An 18,914-nucleotide genomic window follows, 5' to 3' on the forward strand; every position below is an offset into this window, starting at 1 on the left:
TTTCATGGAACAAACTAGAAGCTACCAGCTCGAGGTCTCCCATGCCCGAGGCATCCACGCGGCCTGAAGTGCAAGCGCTGGGCCGGGTCTCTCAAAGTTCGGGCTTAACGCCTGGAAAGCACCGTTAGCGGCCCCATTTCTCACCACCCTGTTGGTTGGAGACACCTGTCCCTTGGAGCAACCAAGAGGAAGAAACTTCCTGGCAGGGCCTCGCCATAGCCACTGGCCAGGCCCTTCCCAGCGGGTCCTGGAGGTCTCAGGTTCCCCAGCCCAGGGCCTTGGCCTGGAAGTCAGCCCGCAGGCCTCCTCCCCGCCTGTCGCGACCAGTTGGTGCCGGAAGTAAGGGACATCGCGCGCTGCCAGGGCCTGCGCGGCGGCGCGACTTTGGGCAGTTGGTCCTGCCGCCGGGTCTTACCAGTCGCCGCGAACCCCCCGAGGGTCCGCTGGGGCGCGCCTCCAAGGGCCGCCTTGCCGGGCGTCCTGCCCATTCCCTCAGCCCTCGGAGCCGGCTGTGGTGGTGGCGCGGGGGCTTCCGTCGGCCTGACGCTCGGCGAGAGCTGGCCCCGCCGCGGAAATGTGCTCGACGCCCGGGCTCCCTACGCCAGGGGCCTCGCTGGTCCTGCGGGTGTCCTACGTGGATGTGCATCCCGAGGTGATCCCCGTGCAGCTCTGGGGACTGGCAGGACCGCGGCGGGAGGAATACGTGCAGCTGAGCCGGGAGATCCAGGAGGCTGTGGCCACACGCGGCCCGTGGGCGCTGAGCGGCACCCCGGCCTCTCCCGGCGAGCTGTGCCTGGTGCAGGTGGGGCTTCTGTGGCACCGCTGCCGCGTGGTCAGTCGCCAGCTACAGGAAAGCTGCGTCTTCCTGCTGGATGAGGGTCGCACCATCACGGTGGGCGCGGGCTCGCTTGCGCCGGGACGCAGCGAGTTCTTCCACCTGCCCTCCGAGGTGATGGGTTGCGTCCTGGCGGGCCTGGTTCCCATGGGCAGCGGCAGTGCGGGTGGAGGCGAGCCACAGCACTGGTCACCCAGCGCTGTGGACTTCCTCAGCAACCTGCAGGGCCAAGAGGTCCACGGGCGGGTCCTGGATGTGCTGCTGCTCCATCGCCTGGTCCTGCTGGAGGTGCCCAGCGTGTTTCAGCAGATGCAGAAGCTGGGCCTGGCCCGGCAGGTACCTGATAGCCTCTTTCGCTCGCTGCTCAAGCGCTACCTTGCGGCGGCCACTGCTGGCCTAGGCCCATGGGCCCCTGTTCTCCCCCGAGCCCTTCCCAAGCAGGAGCAGCAGGGCCTGGATTATTTCTATCCGCGGTTGCAACTGGGCGTGACAGAACCGGTTGTAGTTACCCAAGTGTGCCATCCCCACCGCATTCATTGCCAGCTCCGGAGTCTCTCGCAGGAGATCCACCGGCTCTCGGAGAGCATGGCCCAGGTATACCAAGTGTCCGCGGGGACCGGGGATGAGAGTTTCCCCAGTGCCACCTGGGAGGAGAGGGAGGAGAGCCCAGACAAGCCGGGGTCACCATGTGCATCCTGCGGGTTGAATGGTCACTGGTACAGGGCACTCCTGCTGGAGATTTTCCGGCCCCAGCGCTGTGCCCAGGTGCTCCACGTGGACTACGGAAGGAAGGAGTTAGTGAGTTGCAGCAGCCTTCGGTATCTGCTGCCAGAATACTTCCGAATGCCGGTGGTGACCTACCCCTGTGCCTTGTACGGCCTCTGGGACAGTGGCAGAGGATGGTCTCGCTCACAGGTCGGTGACCTGAAAGCACTGATCCTGGGCCAGGCCTTGAATGCCAAGATTGAGTTCTACTGCTCCTTTGAGCACGTGTATTACGTGACCCTGTATGGAGAGGATGGGATAAATCTCAACAGTGTGTTTGGAGTTCAGTCGTGTTGCTTGGTAGACCGATTCCTGCAGAGCCAGGGCCGAGAGGAGGACGCGGAGGAGGAGGAGGAGCCCGAAGCAGCCATGCAGTTGCAATCTCCGGCTGAAGATGTGGACGAAGAGATTTCGTTGCCGGGCTTACCCTCCATCAGGCTGAAGATGAACACCTTCTACGATGCCCAGGTAGAATTCATTAGAAGTCCCTCAGAGTTTTGGATCCGCCTGAGGAAACACAGCCGCACTTTCTGCAAGCTGATGAAGCGCATGTGCAGCTTCTACTCCTCCGCCAGCAAGCTAGACGGCGTCGTGTTGAAACCCGAACCCGACGACCTTTGCTGTGTCAAATGGAAGGAGAATGGTTACTTTCGCGCCGTGGTCACCCGACTGGACGAGAAGAGTGTAGATGTGTTCTTGGTGGACCGAGGCAATTCGGAGAACGTGGACTGGTATGACGTGAGGATGTTGCTGCCTCAGTTCCGGCGCCTTCCCATCCTGGCCCTGAGGTGCACCTTGGCAGATATTTTGCCCCTGGGAAAAATCTGGAGCCAGGATGCCATTTCGTTTTTTAAGAAGACTGTCCTCCACAAAGAGCTAGTCATCCATGTCCTGGACAAGAAGGATCATCAGTATGTGATTGAGATTCTCGACGAATCCAGAATAGGTGAGGAAAACATCAGCAAGGTGATTGCTCAAGCTGGCTATGCCAAGTACCAGGAATTTGAAACAAAGACGATCCCCGGAGCTGCCCACTCCCCGGGACATTCTTTAAACCATTTTCCCGCGGATAACACCAAAGCTTTTTCTGCCAAGAGGGTAGAAGGAGAGCAGAAAAGCAAGAGAGAAAATAAAGCGGTGTGCGCGCCAGAGGCTTCAGCTAACACAAGTGTTACCACCAGACTAGCCACACAGGAAAAAGAGAAGAGGATAGCCACTTACTCTTCTCTAACAGAGAATTTCTTAGGGATTAAGATAGGCTCATTAGGGAAAGGAGAGCTCCAACTTGGAAGTACAGTCGAAGTCAAAGTGTCTTACATTGAAAACCCTGGCTACTTTTGTTGTCAGCTCACCAGGAACATGCAAGCATTTAAAACTCTGATGTGTGACATTCAAGACTATTGCCAAAACACAGCAGCTCCCTACCAGGGACCTGCACCTACATGTTTGGCAAAGCGAACAGTAGATGGAAAATGGTCCAGAGCTTTGATCCGCGGGACACAGTCTTCAGAGAAATTCCAAGTAAGGTTCGTAGACTATGGAGACAAAGAGATAGTATCCTTGAATGATGTCTATTCAATCAGTGAAGATTTCCTCAAGATTAAACCTCAGGCTTTTCGGTGCAGTCTTTACAACTTAATCCAACCAACTGGTGAAAACCCCTTTGTTTGGGATGAAAAGGCAATACAGGCTTTTAGTGAATTTGTAAACAGTTCATGGCAAGACAATTTGGAATTAAAATGCACCATATTTGCTTTGGCCTCAATACGTGATGAAGAACCATTCTGTGTCGTGGATTTGGTGACACCCTTTCAGAGCGCGTGCCAGTTTTTGGTAGAAAAGAGACTTGCACGGCAAGAAAAATTCCCAAAGCCTCTGGAGTTGCCTATGCAGCTGCATTCCTACTACTATTCTACACATGATATGAAAATTGGAAGTGAAGAATTGGTGTATATTACACATGTGGATGACCCTTGGACATTTTATTGCCACCTGGCCAGAAATGAACATGTTTTAGATAAGTTGTCGCATAGTATTACACAGTTAAGTAAAATTTTGCTGAGTTTAAAAGCACCTCCCTCGATCCCTGATTCACTGTGCCTGGCGAGGTATACTGATGGCAATTGGTATAGAGGGATAGCAATTGAAAAAGAACCAAATAAAGTCTTCTTTGTTGACTTTGGGAACATTTATGTAGTAGAAAGTGATGATCTGCTTCCAATACCTAGTGATGCGTATGATGTCTTACTTTTGCCCATGCAAGCTCTTAAATGTTCATTATCTGATATTTCTGAGAATGTTCCAGAAGAAGTTACCACATGGTTCCAGAAGACCGTTTTAGATAAGTCACTGAAGGCCTTAGTTGTGGCAAAAAATTCAGATGGAAGACTGATAATAGAACTATATGATGATAGTATTCAGATTAATGCCAGTGTTAAAGAAAAAATAGGACTGCTAGGTCACAAAGATAAAACAAGGAAAAAAAAAGTTGATTCACTTCTCTGTACTGCTGAAGTCCCTGGAGAAAAAAGTAAAATGATGAGGTTTTGCTCTGCAGAAATTTTAAGCAACTCAGTTCTGAACAAATCACATGGCAGAGAGATTTTAGGAGAGCCATACAGACCTAGGATCAGCTCAGCGTGTAAGGAGCTGAAACTTTTACAAAGTTCCACAAAGATCAATGTAGTGGCCCAACATCAGGTGGGGAGTAAGAGTAATCAAATATTCCCACTAGCAAGAGAAAAGAAAGAAGAAGATTTTGCGGAGCCACCTTTGAAAACCACAAAAATAGAAGCCACTCTTTCAGAGAGAAAAATGGGAAGTTCATGCAACAAAGATTTCCCTCTAAAATTTTGTGAGTTCCCACAGAAAGTTGTAACACCTGGCTTTAAGACAACTGTATACATTTCCCATATCAATGACCTTTCAGATTTTTATGTGCAGTTTACAGAAGATGAAGCTGAAATTAATTGTCTCTCAGAGAGATTAAATGATGTAAATACGAGGCCTGAGTATTACACAGGTCCCCCCTTACTAAATGGGGATATAATATGTGCCATTTTTCCAGATGACAACTTATGGTATCGTGCCGTGGTCAAGGAATGGCAAGCTGATGGTCATCTTTCTGTACAGTTCTTAGATTATGGCAATGTTTCTGTGGTCCCCATTAACAAAATAGGTAGGCTCGACCTAGCTTATGCAGCATTGCCAGGATTGTGTGTTCATTGTTCTTTAAGTGGCATTTGGGCCCCCGACATTATAAACTGTAAGGAAATGGTGCACCATTTTTCCCAGAGGACTGATGAGACTCAAATCAGATGTGAATTTGTTAAATTTCATGACAGATGGGAAGTTATTCTTACTGATGAACATGGGATCATGGCAGAAGACCTGATTAGCAAATACGCTTTCAGTGAAAAATCTCCGCTAGGACTGTCTGCCCAAATAATTAAAGGTGCCTGCTCAGAGTCAGACAAATCAGACATTGACATCTCAGTATTTCTTAACTGGTATAATCCCAAAATGAAGGTGGTAAGAGCTTACGCCACTGTGATTGATGGACCTGAGTATTTCTGGTGTCAGTTTGCTGATACTGAGAAACTTCAATATTTGGAGGTGGAAGTGCAAACCGCTGAGGAACAGATCACAAATCAAAGAAACTGTATACCATGTCCTCATGTTGGCGACCCTTGCATTGTGAAATACCGAGAAGATGGGCACTATTATAGGGCCCTTGTCATTAAGATTTGCAAAGAGGATCTTGTGAGTGTTAGGCTGGTTGACTTTGGAAATATTGATGAATGTGTGGACCTAAAAGCCCTGTGGAGCATTCCTTCAGAACTGCTGCTGATTCCCATGCAAGCTTTTCCCTGCTGTCTCTCGGGATTTAATGTCTCAGAAGGTGTGTGTCCCCAAGAAGGAAATGACTATTTCTATGAAATAGTAACTGAGGATATACTGGAAATAACAATATTAGAAGTCAAAAGAGATATTTGTGATATCCCTTTAGCAATTGTTGACTTGCAGAGTAAAGGTGAAAGCATTACTGAGAAAATGAAGAAATATTCTAGGGTAGGTATGACTAACAGTGATTTGCCTTGTGAAAAAAGCGGCACAGAGATAAATGGAGCCCAGGGGTCCTCCAATCCTGACGTTGGACTTAAGAAATTGAGTAATAAAGCTATACAAGACAGAAAATTCCTTGCGGAACCACAGACAGTTGAACTGGCTGAAAGCACTGAAAGTGATTTAAAGATTGTTGAAACCAAAGCAAGTAAATTCTTTAACGTTGAAACCGAGAACATCTTTGACGTTTTGGAAAGCATCTGCAAAGAGCAAATTGGCACCAAGGCACTGGAAGGTAAAGCAGAGCTCCATTTGATTGATGAAGCAAAGTTTGAGGACAAATACCATCTCACAGATTTTAGCACATTATTACCACATGCTAGTGAAACAAAGGACATGTTGGAACTGCCCTCACTTGAGGTACCACTTTCTCCTGATGAAGAATCAAAAGAATTCTTAGAATTAGAATCCATTGAGCTGCAGCATTCTCTAGTTGGAGAGGAAGAAAAAGAGGAGCTTGAATTGGCGCCTCCAATTGCACCTGTCCCTGAAGGTGGTGACCCAGAGGTTCTCCTGGAATCAGTCTCAGTGGAACTTCCTCTCATCTGCGAGGCTGGGGGGCAGGCAGAACTAGACCTGCCTACAGCCCGGCTCTCTCCAGATGACAAACTAAATCCTTCCTCCTTAAACATCAATCAGAAAGTCCAAGACTCCAGGAGTACGGCAGACACGGGAAGCTCAAGTTGTGAGGAATCTTTGGATGACCAGCAGAGGACGCCACTGCAACTACCTGGAAAGAACTGTGCCTCCGAAATGCAGATTGAAATAATTCCACATAAAGAAGAGTTTCCAAACCATGAAAACAGAGACGCCATCTCCTCACTGACACCTTTGTTCTCTGAAGAAGAATCTCTCAGTGGGAGGAAGCACCGTGCTCAACCAGACTGTACTTCAGGTATGTGAATTGATTTTCTTTCAGAAGTCTTTTTTTTTCTTTTCTTTTTCCTTTAAAGGGAATAGAAGAATGCTGATATAAATTGTCTTAAGCTAATTGTCGGAAGATCTATTAAAATCTGGGAAGTGTATCAGACGAAGAGCATTTTAAACACGGAGGAAATAAATTACAGAGTCGGTATAACACACACATGGGCTGGATGAAATGCTGAAATATTTGTTATGTGTTCAATAATAGAATATTTAGGAACTGACACCCTCCAAAAGGCCGTCATTTTTTTCAACATTTTTTTCACTTTATTTTATTTTTAATGTTTACATGATTGAGAAGGATGTATGTCCATGTGGCCCCATTGGTTAGGGTGGGAGGATTAAGGTATGGCAGAAGGAAGGTAAGACAAATGTTTCTTTCTTTTTTTTTTTTTCCTTCTTTTTCTCCAGTACCTACAGGGTAGGGAAGGAGAGATATCCACTCCTTGCTGACAAACTACCTCAGTACCTGGGGATGGGGGACAGTCATTTGATAGTCACCCTGATGTGGGGAAGAAAGTTCCAAAAGTGTTAGTTGAATGTTTTTCGATAGCTTTAAGATTTTGCTGGCCTTGCTACCCCAGGAATGAAAAAATCTTTCCAAGGTCTATTGTCTGACAAAGTCCACCTTCGTGCATTCATATAGCCAGATACTTGCTTGGCCAGGAGAGTTGTCCAATCTGTTCTGCTTTCCACGCTCTGTCATGCTCTGCTGGCCAAGATGAGCTGGCTGTCTTGTCCCCCATGTACATCTGCGCATGCTGTCCACTGCACAGAAATCAGCAACTGAGCAGGCCCAGTCCTGACACATGCGTTCCAATGTTGAGGTCATCACATTTAAATTCATTGTTATAACCCAGTGGGTACATTGTTTGGTACGTTATAAAAAACATGGTATTCCCTTGCTACACACTACTATAAGCATAAATTACAATTGAAATAATTTGGAAGATTTTTCAGAATTAATTGAATTATGCATTCATTTTGCTGTTCATTTAGAAACATTTAAGAAAAATAAGATGTAGAGTGTCCATATTAACAAAAATATAAGTCTTAAGCTTGAAGAATATAAAATTTGTAATAAATTAATATTTACTACTTAAATTTGACATTAGGTGGATAACTGTCAGATTTTATAATAAGTTGAGCTTTATAACATATGTATTTAACGGGAGAGAAAGAGACAGAGTGACAGAGGAGATCTTCAGTCTGTTGTTTCACTGCCAAAAAGGCCACCACAGCCATGTCTGGGTTAAGCAAAAGCCAGAAACCAGGAATCTTGTCTTGGCCTCCCACACAGGTGGCATGAGCCCAAGCACATGGGCTGTCACCTGCTGCCTCTTCCAGGCACATTGTCAGGGGGTGGGATCAGAAGCATAGCAGCCGGGACTTCGAAAGTTGGCACTGCAGGCAGCAACTTAACTCTCCACACCACAATGCCAATCAGCCCAGCTATACCTTTTCAATGCCAATTTTTGTTTTATTCAATTTTAGCTAGTGTACAAAATAAACGATAGAGTAATATTGAAACCACTATACTTTTAGTACCAGAAAATGACTACTGCGTTTAACACCGCGACATGCTTGCCTCTTGTCTTTTACTCTCTTGGTGTTTGTCTGTACAGGGTAAAAATTAAATACTATCATACAGTGTTGAATCCTGCATTTTAATCTCCTATGAATGCTTCTGGAATATTTAATTGTATAGTATGCCATTATGTGGATACACTGTGATCTACTTAAATAGTACCCTTGCATCAGATATGTAATCTACAGTGTCACATTCTAATTAATGTGAACTCCTAAGTTTGTGATGAAAATGTCTGCAAACGTGCAAAGTGCTGCCTTGATTTGGGGCTGACTACCATAACTATTTGCAGTACCACCTGTAGTAATAATACTAGCTTTTAGCTGTAATTTTCAATGTTAGAAACCCACATCCTTCTGGTCTGAAAAAAAAAAGTCCCATTTGCCATTGAAATCATACTTTTTTTTCCCTAGAAGATTGCTGTTTGTGAAACACATAGGATGTGCCAAAAGATTAACTGATTGTTTTTAACAGAAGGCAAAATTTTACAATTAGAAGAAGTCCACATCCCTGTGATATGCTTTTTTTTTAAAATAAGGAAAGTGTTAAAGAGATTTAGAACGTATTTTTACCAATCTGCTAATTGCATATTGATTGTACAGGAATAGTAAATGAACATTAGGAAAATGCTTAATGTAGCTCACTTTAAGGAATTAAGAGGTATGCGTTGTGTCTTACTCTATCCCATCTGGCAGATCAAACACAGAATATTTTCAGTCTGAAAGGGTTTACCGTTGGATCTAAGTGTGTTGTGTGGTCAAGTTCAAGCAACACTTGGTCCAAATGTGAGATTTTGGAAATAGCTGAAGAAGGCACCAAGGTAAGTGACGTTGAAATGCTTTATCTCAAAATGTACTTGCAGACTGCTAAAGAGATTTTTACCAAACATTACCAGGGGATTCAGCTGAGGAAATGGTTACCAGGCTGTTCCCTTGACAAAATGATATGGTGTGAGAATCTTTTCAAGCAACCGCATAGAAGAGACTTAGTAAGAGCCATCCCAGGCATCTTTATCACTCTTACCCTTCAAACCCTCTAGTCACTAGTCCGACACTTCTTCCATTTATTTCTTCCAATACCATTACCTTAGTTAAGGCCCTGATTTCACAGCTACATTACTGTGTTTTAGTTTTCCTTCATCTGATTGCCCACACTGCTAGTGTTGAGATGGTCAAATGCAAACCTGTCTACATCCGATTGTGTAAAATCTTGCAGGGACTTCCAATGGACTGGTTCTTCTGTAATCTGAACATCAATCTGTGCCTGAATCACCGGGAGTGTTTCTTGAACTGTGGATACCTGATCCTTGAAGGAGCCTGACAATAGCTCAGAACTTCTGGGGGCAGGATTTTGGAATGTGTTAGAATTGGAAAACCACTGGTTGAGAATAAAAATGCTCATTAATATGTCATCCCCTTCAGCAATGAGCATTTACTTAAAAGTCTTCCCTCCACTAGGTTTTTATAACCAGGGATGGCTACCCTATATACATTGGCTGAACTAAAGCAATACTGAATTTGAGACGTATGATTCAATTAAAAACCATTTTTTAAAAAAAATATTCTGAAGCACTTCATTTTAAAGGTAGACAAAGTGGTGACAGATTTCAGAACTTACCAATTTTTATTAAATCCTTTTTTTCCCTTATAGGTTTTAAACCTTTCAAGTGGTATGGAGGAGATGGTCAACCCTGAGAATGTCTGGAACAGCATACCTAAGTTAGATAAGAGTCTACCAGAGGTAGGGAATCCTGTGAGCCATTCATTAATAAGAGCATTGTTTCTATTATTTGAAAACATGATTTAACAAAGTATCTCCAAGTGCCTTGTGTTGAGACACACAGAAAAAATATTAAAATTCCAAGTGCAATAATGAAAAGCAGCAATAACTAAATCAGGACTTTATGGTTGTTATCCCTTTGCACATGCTGGTTATTAACATTTTACTCCTTGATTTTCACTTTGATGTTCAAAGTATGAAAGTTATTCATATTCATGACTTTGAAAGTGCTTGCTTGTTGCAGAGATTTTGATAAATATGATACAATTTTAAATTAGAATTTAAGTAGTATATCTATCCAAATGATGTTATCTATCCAATGATAGGTAGATAAGCTTGACTTTTTTCATAATTTTTCTATTATACGGAACACAAGTATGAGGAGTCTAAAATAAGTTTATGAAAAGTGTTATGAAAAAGCTATGTATGCTTTTCAGAATTTTTTTGTATCCCAAACCAATAAGCTTATTTTTGTAAAATGTACTTAAAAGGCAGAGAGAGTTAACTATAGCTAGAATTGGGGTGTGGCGAGGGGAGCGATTGCCAGAGGGAGAAGGTACCTCGTATATCTAGATTGGTCCAAACCCCATGCCAGGTTGGGGTTGGAGTTGGGAACCAAGAATTCACGAGAGCCAGGAATGCTGTTTGAATCATCACCATTGCTTTCCAAGGTCTCCATTAGCAGGCAGCTGGAGTCAGGAGCCAGAGCCAGGTCTAGGTACTGAACTCAGGCACACTGAGAGGTGCCATCTTAACCACCAGGCCAAATGTTTGCCCCTAACCATCTTCTAATTTCATTTCCCACAAACTTTCAAAGTACCTTCCTATTAACTCTACATATTTTGGACACAGTTGATTTAATTCTACATACGGTTTTACATTCTGCATTCTTAATTTAAGACTTATGAGACTGTTACACATACCTTGACAATTCCATATTCCATCTTCTACCATTGTCTATACCTACAATGGCATGATACACTGAAATAGCAGGATGTTAAGTTCCTGCTACTAAAGGATTATACTGCTGTAATAATATGGGGGGAAGTGATGGGAGGGGAAAAAAGAGGAAAAAGGAAAGGCAAGGGGAAGAGGGAATTTCTATGCCTACAGAACCGAATCATGGAAAATAAGAACAATGAACAAAAAAGCCTGTATCACAGAAAATAATAAAAAATAAAAAATAAATAAAAAATTCTCAACCCACCTATTCCTGTTTCCTTTCAAGCATCCTCAGTAGTTAACTTTTTGCATTCTGTCCAGAATTCTGGGTTGTAATTAGTAGAAGAGGGGCTATGGTCAGCTTACTTCATTTTAGCGGCAACCAGAAGTCCATAAACATTATCTGATGGGTACATAAAATTGAATGTCATTAGAGAACCATAATGTATTAAACATCATCGCATTGGCTATTTCGATCATTTGAAGGCCTCCACTATTACAAATAATTGGACATCTCTCTTTATCTGCTTGCATTAGTTGCATTTTTCTCTGTCACAAAAAAAAAATGCTTGCTACACTTGAAGGTTTTGCATCAATATTTACTAAAACTTACATTTCTGATTGTTTCCATCATTAATTTTGAAGAAACCACTACCACTACTTAAGAGTAAGTCTTTGAAATTTTTGATTTGGTTAGTAATGGGGTTAAAATGAGCCCTTCCTAGAATTTGAGCAAAGGATGTCTGCTGAAGCATGTCTGTCTATAAATGAGTGAATTTTCCTTAAAAAAGGGAATATTGTGAAGTAGGAAGCGACGCTTGACTTTTTATGATACCTCAAGATGCTTACATCTGAGGGTCTTTCTTTCGACCTACTTTTTATAATTTTTCCTTTATCTGAGCTATTACAGTCCTCTGTAGGAATATATCATATTAGTTGGTTTCCGTATTGCCTGATATATGCATATACTGCCATTAGTTGTTGAAAGGAATGTGGGGTCAAGGTGTCCCTGACCAGGAAGTCTTTACTAAAGTACCGGAGACGCCCCGTGGGCAGAGTGTCTGAAGAGCAGCCCCCTGAGCGATGGTGTCCCTCCCTCCTTCAGCGCCACCCAGAGCTGTCCAGGACTTGGGAACAAAACATTGAAGAAGCGGTCTTTAAAGCCTGGGAGGATGGCTCCTGTGGAAATGTTCTGCTAATGAATATTTGAAGAAGGAAAAAAAAAAACATACTGTACTTGTGGTGGTTCTTCACTATAAAACCAGATTGCTATATTTAATAAGAATACTGCTTGTAGGTTGTCTCCTGGTTTTTATGTGGACCTGCTTCTGACATAAACTATTTTGAGTTATGGGAAACAATCAATAGTAACCCAAAGGTTTCTTTTGTTAGGCTGCATGCCACACGCTGGGGCAGGACCTTGTCTTGATGTCGTCACACAGTGATGCTGCCGTCATAGGTAACTTGTTTTTATTGCTTTTTTTTTCCCACTTACTAAAGTTTTTTGTTTGTTTTAATTTAGCTGTTTTTTTTTTAAAATGTGTTTTTCTTTTCATTTTTGTGTGAATAGCAGAGACAGATTGACAGAGATTTTCCATCTACTGGTTTACTCCCTTAGCAGCCACAAAATTCAGGGCTGGGCAAGGCCAAAACCAAGGGCCCAGAACTCAGCCTAAGTCTTCTGCATGGGAGGCAGGGATCCAGCTGCTTCGTGTCCTGGCTGCTCCACTTCCCATCCAGCTCCCTGCTTATGGCCTAGGGAAGCAGAGGAGGAGGACGGCCCATGTCCTTGGACCCCTGCAGCCACATGGGAGACCCAGTGGGCGTTCCTGGCTCCTGGATTGATTCAGCTCTGGCCATGAGGCCCCTTGAGAAGTGAACCAGCAGATGGAAGATCTCTCTGTGTCTCCTGCTGTCACTCTGCCATTCAAATAAAAAACAAATCTTTTTTTAAAGACAACAAAAACCTGGTTTACTATCAGTCTTGTTAATACTGTCCCAGCAGGATACAAAGCATGCCAATTTCATAATCCCTCAGAGAAAATAAGAACAATAAAAAAGAAAAACACCATTATTTCTACAGGAGCCATTAATCCCGTTTAGTAATCATACTCATTTGCTTTCCTTTCTGGATGTATTACATGGCAGCCCCAGTATCATTTTTCTTGCTTTTATTTTCTTTCTGACCTTGAGATTTTTCTCTTATTCTTTCAGAAGCAGAGTCTGGAAGTGATGTGGGTTTAACTGTGGACTCATAGATATGGACGATGAGCCAGAAGCTGCTCCTTCACCCCCAGCTTCTTCCTAAAACAACAGAATAATTGGGGAAATTGAAAATGTGTAATCACAGGACTCTCACTCTGGAAAAGTGATTGTGTGTGCCAAAGACTGAAATAGTCTCAGGTGGACCATGTAGTGTTCTTTGTAAAGGTGTCATATTATTCACGGATCTGGGATCTTTCTTCTGCCCTTAATTGTTTAACATTTATAATGAGTTGTAAAGACTTATTGTGCTAAATATTTTGCAAACCTACTACATTTTTTTTTAAAAGAGCCAGTTTGATGCTTAGGATAGAGTGTTTAATTTAAGATAGAATATAGGTCCATTGCAGCAAATTCTATGACACTGCTTAGGGTGGCTTTGCTGGCAGTAGCTCCTTCAGAAGTTTTGTTTTGATTTTGAAGCTTTGCCTTGTCTGTTGTAGTTAAAACACACGATGAATACTCTGTTTAACTTGGGAATATTCTAATATGATACAGATTTGAATAAAGTATCCTTCAAGGGTTGATGGTCTCAGTTCATTTAATAAAAAACAAGAATCTTGCGTATCACTGGTTCAATATTGAATGCTCCCTTCTATGTGTAAGTCCTAGGAGACAAGCCCCAGCACTGCAGGCTCCTTTCCATGGGTTCTCACAGGGAGCCGCTCTGGGTGGCACTTCGTTGAACCTAGGGACCTTTCTTTTTGGCTTTCCTCTTTTTTTAAAAAATGCTATTTTTTCCTTCACACATTTCAGGAAGCTAGCACAACATTTAGAGTACTTAATATGCTCAGTGAGCACATTACTCATCTTGGCAAAAATCATGCCCTTCTTTATTTGTACCATTTCTGGGTTTTCTTTTCGGGGCAGTACCCATTTCCTTGAGGTTGATGTATCACCTTTCCTGTAGTTTCTTCTGAGTGTTGCCAAAGCAAGAACCCCATATTTTCTAAAAGGACTAGAGCATATTTTGCACCTCTCCTCTCTTCGTTGTGTTTGTCATGTTGTGAATTGCTATAACATGACAGCTCTTCTAAATATGTAATTTTTAAAAGTTTATTTTAATTGGAAAGGTAGGTCAGATTTATTGGGGAAGAGAGACAGGCAGAACAAACTTCTATCTGCTGGTTCACTCTCCAAATGGTTGCAATGGCTGGAGCTGAGCTGATCTGAAGCCAGGAGCCAGGCTTCTTCTGGATCTCCCACATGGGTGCAAGATCCTAGGGCTTTGGGTCATCCTCCACTACTTTCTCAGGCCACAAGCAGGGAGCTGGATGGGAAATGGAGCAGCCAGGACATGAGCCAGTGTCCATACGGGTTCCTGGCACCTGGAGGTAAAGGATTAGCCAACCAATCCATTGCATTGGGCCTACATGTTCTTTTTCTGTTCCTTCTTTCCTTCTTTTTTAATATTAATTTTTCCTGGAATGAAAGATTTACAGAGAATAGAGACAGATCTTCATCATCTGGTTCACTCCACAAATGGCTGCAATAGCCGGAGAGAAGCTGAGCTGATCCAAAGCCAGGAGCCAAGGACGTCTTCCTGGTGTCCCACATGGGTGCAGGTTCCCAACACTTTGGCTCTAGTGCTGTTTGTTCAAGCCACAAGCAAGGAGCTAGATGGGAAGTGGAGCAGCCAGGACATAAACATGTGTGCATATGGGATTTCAACACTTGCAAGGTGAGGATTTAGCCATTGAGCCATCACGGTGGACCTTAAATATATAAATTTTAAAAGATTTATTTATTTGGTAAAACAGAATTATATATAAATCGACAACTATGTAAATATATATATACACACACATATATATATTTAAATGACATTGCCAATGGCAGCTTAACCTACTGTGCTATAACACTGAGTCCTAAATATATAAATTTTAACCTATCTTTTTTTTTTAAAGATTTATTTTTATTATTTTTTTTTTTATTGGAAAGGCGGATATACAGAGAGGAGAGACAGAGAGGAAGATCTTCCGTCCAATGATTCACTCCCCAAGTGAGCGCAACGGGCTGATACTATGCCGGTCCGAAGCCAGGAGCCTCTTCCGGGTCTCCCACACGGGTGCAGGGTCCCAAAGCTTTGGGCTGTCCTCGACTGCTTTCCCAGGCCACAGGCAGGGAGCTGGAAGGGAAGCGGGGCTGCTGGGATTAGAACCGGCGCCCATATGGGATCCTGAGCGTGCAAGGCGAGGACCTTTAACCACTTGCGCCACAGTGCCGGGCCCTAACCTATCTTTTTATTTTCATTTAATTGTGGCAATCTACACTAGACCTGAAAATATCCATTAAATACAATCAGTTGGAAAATACAGTTAAAAGTGATTCTGAATATTTCTTCTGCTATCCTACACAGCCTCTGGATGAATAAAAGTGTTATAGCTGAAGCCTTTGGCCTGTGTTGTATGGCTGTCACACCAGAAACGCCTTTCTTTCACTAAGTCCACTGTAGTAGAGACAAGCATTCAAAATATGCAAACAAATGACCAACTTTGCTTACCGTGTCTGCCTCGGCTCCGTTTCCTCAATGCTTGCCCACACCCCATTTGGCCAGCATGTTGAAATGATACAATATCAGCTCTGTGCTACAATGACTTTAGTATCAGCTTGGGCTAATTTTTCTTCCCATGATCAAAAAGCAAAGAGAAACACTGCCAAATCCTAACTAGATTCCCTTGTTGATAAAATTCAACTCTACTGCTAACAAGAGAAAAAGCAACAAGAAAATCTTTTTTTCTTATCTGTTATTTTTAGGGAGTCTAAGTCATTGTAACAGGTCTTCAGTGAGTTTATGCCCAATTTAGTATACCTGTGCATTAAAGTAATGTAAAACTAAATAGTGTTAACACAGTTTTCAAGTTTGATGCTAAAAATTCATTTTTATTTAAAAATTTTTTTGAATGAAACTGTTCACATTTAAAAAGCAAAAATGTTAGTAAAGCCCCAGTTATAATTATAGCCCCCATTATAAAACTCAACTTATTTGGGAAAGTGCATTAAACCATACACACAGTGCTTTGGACTGTTTTTAAAACCAGACTTTCTAGAAAGCCCTGGTAATGTAAATTCCATGTGTTTATTCCTGGTAGCATTCTATGGAGTGACATGTTGCTTGGCTTGTCAAACGCTGGGTCCTGGAATAAGATTCTCATCCATTCCTTCAACCAGATAGTCCCACTGATCAAAGTCTTTATGAAGTCCTGTAAAATATAAATGTGAATAAATATATTGAGCTTTTAAGCACAAAACTATTTCCTGCCTCTAGGTGGCACCACAGAAGAAAAGCCACACAAAGTGCATGAGCACTGCAGAGACAAGGTATTGGTTGTCATCTGCTTTACCAGTTATGCCAGGAATGAGGCATTCTGCTCTCAATTCACCCCCTGATTCACGAAAAGACCATGAGATGTAGCAAATAGATTTTCTTTAAAATAAGTGGTAGCTTAACCCAGTGTGCCATGATAAGCCCTTGCTTTCTACGTATTATGTAAGGCAACAACATTTATTTTCTCAAATTTTTGTTCTCAAATTGATTGGTCATTTTATTCAACTACAAACTGGATAGAAACAGTTAAAATGGGACACATGCTGGGATTATAGACAATTTGTTCCCAAGAATCATTTGGCTTTTGTCATCAAAGAACATTAGTTTCTTACCTAAGTGCTTTTGTAAGAACGCTAATGAAGCTTTGTTGATGAGATCCATGGCTACATAGGAATCTATTTTTCCTTTCATTGTGAACAGCCGCCCAAGGATTTTTCCGGTTGCAAATGTGAAGTCAGCAAAATTCTGATGGACTGATCCCCTGGAAGAGGCATTTAGAGTCACACTGTTTGATGAAACGACTTTTGTAATTAGGGTTCAGAATAGATTAAGGCCAGTTTGGCTTATTTTCTGAAAACTCTGAAAATATAGTTAAATATATTTAAGAGCTGTAGCCTATTCATTTAAGAACATGAGAATATATTTGTTGTTGGTTTATTCATTTAGGAACACGAGCATATATTTGTTGTTGGTATAGAAAACCTATTAAAAGTGTTAGGAATTTTCACCACAAACCCAAAATGACAAATACAGCAAGTCACACAGGATGTCTTTATTCTAGCTGGAGAGGCAGCCATAGGGAAGGGAGAGAAAAGAGAGAGAAGAGGAAAAATAGAGAGAGAGAGAGTATTAGGAATCTGGGGCTGGGAGGGATTGGTGGATAGGGCCGGCAGGTATGGTGCCATGAGGTTATTAGTGGAAACCATGGTTGTGAGACTACAGCAGATTAGTGGAGATAAGGGTTGTGAGGTTACAGCAGAACGGTGGAGAAGAGAATTTGAACCTGAAGGGTGGGAAACTTACAAAAATGAACCTGGAGGAAACCAAGACCTAGGGGAAGCAGATATTTAAAATGCTGCCAGGTCTAAAATGGTAGGGTCTTATTGATCTTCAGGCCCGATGATTGAGTCACTCCTGTCATTTTCACTGTCTTGAGTTTCTGGCAGAAACAACCATGATGTTTTGGCTGACTAGAACACATGACTAGTCATATGTCACAAGAAGGTGTCAGTTATTTTGTGATGTAACAGCAGAGAATGTAAGTGCACAAAGCTAGATGGTCTAGCTACTACTTCACACCATCGCTATGTGGCAAGGCCTGTTGCTCCAAAGCTGTACTAGCATGTTACCCTATGGAATGCTACAGGCAATTGTAACACAATGGTAAGTAGGCGTGTCTATTTAAATGTATCTAAACATAGAAGGACATTTACCGGGGTGGGGAACCTTTCTTGTCCCAGGTGCCATCTGGATAGTCATAACATCCTTCACAGGCCAGACAAAATGATCAACTATAAAGTAGCCTACTATAGATTTATTGAATATCAAGTCCTGCCCATGGTTTTCTTGGTAGGTGTAGGTCAGGTGTTATCCCAGGTCTTACGGGGTGCACAGACCAGATGATCCCCATCCCGATAAAGAACTGTTTTAATCTTTATAAGGTATTGCCATGAACGGAACTTAATGAAACTAGCAGTTGCCCAGGGGGAGTCAGTGAATGTGAGGGTGTATAAAGAACAGAGTTATTACATCACACTAATATAAAACTTATAAACAGTATGAATCTTAACTTAACACATTATTAACTTAATGTAGCCTAGATTCATCTTTCGAAAGATTTCGTCTTTCTTCAGTAATAACTTTAGCTTACTTTTACTTTGTGCATTTTAACTTTTTTACTTTTATAATTAACAACTTAAGACAACTGCCTTATACAGCGGTAAAAAAAAAAATTCTTCTGTATACACTTACTTTGTAAGTTTTTGTTAATGTAAAAATAAAGATAACTTCAAAAAAAACTTTTACACTCTGTGAAAAACTAAGTTGCAAACACACACATTGACCTAGGCCTCCACAGGTCAAGATCATGCATCATTGTCTTCCCCTTCTGCACCTTGCCTCACTGGAAGGGCATCAGGGTGATAACACTCAGGAAACAGTCAGTTCCTGTGATAGCAGCAGCTGCTTCTGGACACTTCCTGAAAGATTGGCCTGAGAGTGTTGGTATCTGAAGCTGGTTTTCTCTCTGGGTTAGGTCAAAGTCAGGAGCCTGCACCTTTGTCTGGGTATCCACCAGGGGTAGCAGACACTCAACTGACTGAGCCATCCACCTGCTGCCTCCCAGGCTGCTTTTAGCAGGAAGCTGG

At 42.6% G+C, this 18,914-nt stretch overlaps 2 protein-coding genes across 2 annotated transcripts in view; one reads left to right on the top strand and one right to left on the bottom strand.

Annotated features, from left to right (window-relative positions):
- The first annotated feature begins 574 nt into the window (after nt 1-574).
- TDRD6 (tudor domain containing 6) lies at nt 575-13,745 on the top strand. Its single transcript, XM_040982987.1, has 5 exons — nt 575-6,620; nt 8,933-9,057; nt 9,888-9,977; nt 12,351-12,417; nt 13,173-13,745. The coding sequence occupies exons 1-5, from the start codon at nt 575-577 to the stop codon at nt 13,214-13,216; spliced, it is 6,372 nt and encodes a 2,123-aa protein (XP_040838921.1). The 3' UTR covers nt 13,217-13,745.
- A 2,218-nt stretch (nt 13,746-15,963) lies between these two features.
- The window catches only part of PLA2G7 (phospholipase A2 group VII), a 35,272-nt gene continuing 32,321 nt past the window's right edge, over nt 15,964-18,914 (bottom strand). The window contains exons 11-12 of the mRNA XM_040983506.1: nt 16,881-17,029; nt 15,964-16,423 (exon numbers count right to left, since the gene is read on the bottom strand). Coding sequence (XP_040839440.1) covers nt 16,344-16,423; nt 16,881-17,029 — 229 coding nt within the window. The 3' untranslated portion in view covers nt 15,964-16,343. The remainder of the gene's footprint in view (nt 16,424-16,880; nt 17,030-18,914) is intronic.

Source organism: Ochotona curzoniae, unplaced genomic scaffold, assembly GCF_017591425.1.
Source record: "Ochotona curzoniae isolate NIBS_2020 unplaced genomic scaffold, NIBS_Ocur_1.0 contig_3819, whole genome shotgun sequence".
Lineage (NCBI taxonomy): Eukaryota > Metazoa > Chordata > Mammalia > Lagomorpha > Ochotonidae > Ochotona > Ochotona curzoniae.

What these genes read in the sequence shown, in the direction of transcription:
- TDRD6 (XM_040982987.1), top strand. Translation starts at nt 575, where the DNA reads ATGTGCTCGACGCCCGGGCTCCCTACGCCAGGGGCCTCGCTGGTCCTG. An exon ending in TCAACCAGACTGTACTTCAG is followed by an intron (nt 6,621 to 8,932) that starts GTATGTGAATTG and finishes CCCATCTGGCAG; the next exon opens with ATCAAACACAGAATATTTTC. An exon ending in TAGCTGAAGAAGGCACCAAG is followed by an intron (nt 9,058 to 9,887) that starts GTAAGTGACGTT and finishes TTTCCCTTATAG; the next exon opens with GTTTTAAACCTTTCAAGTGG.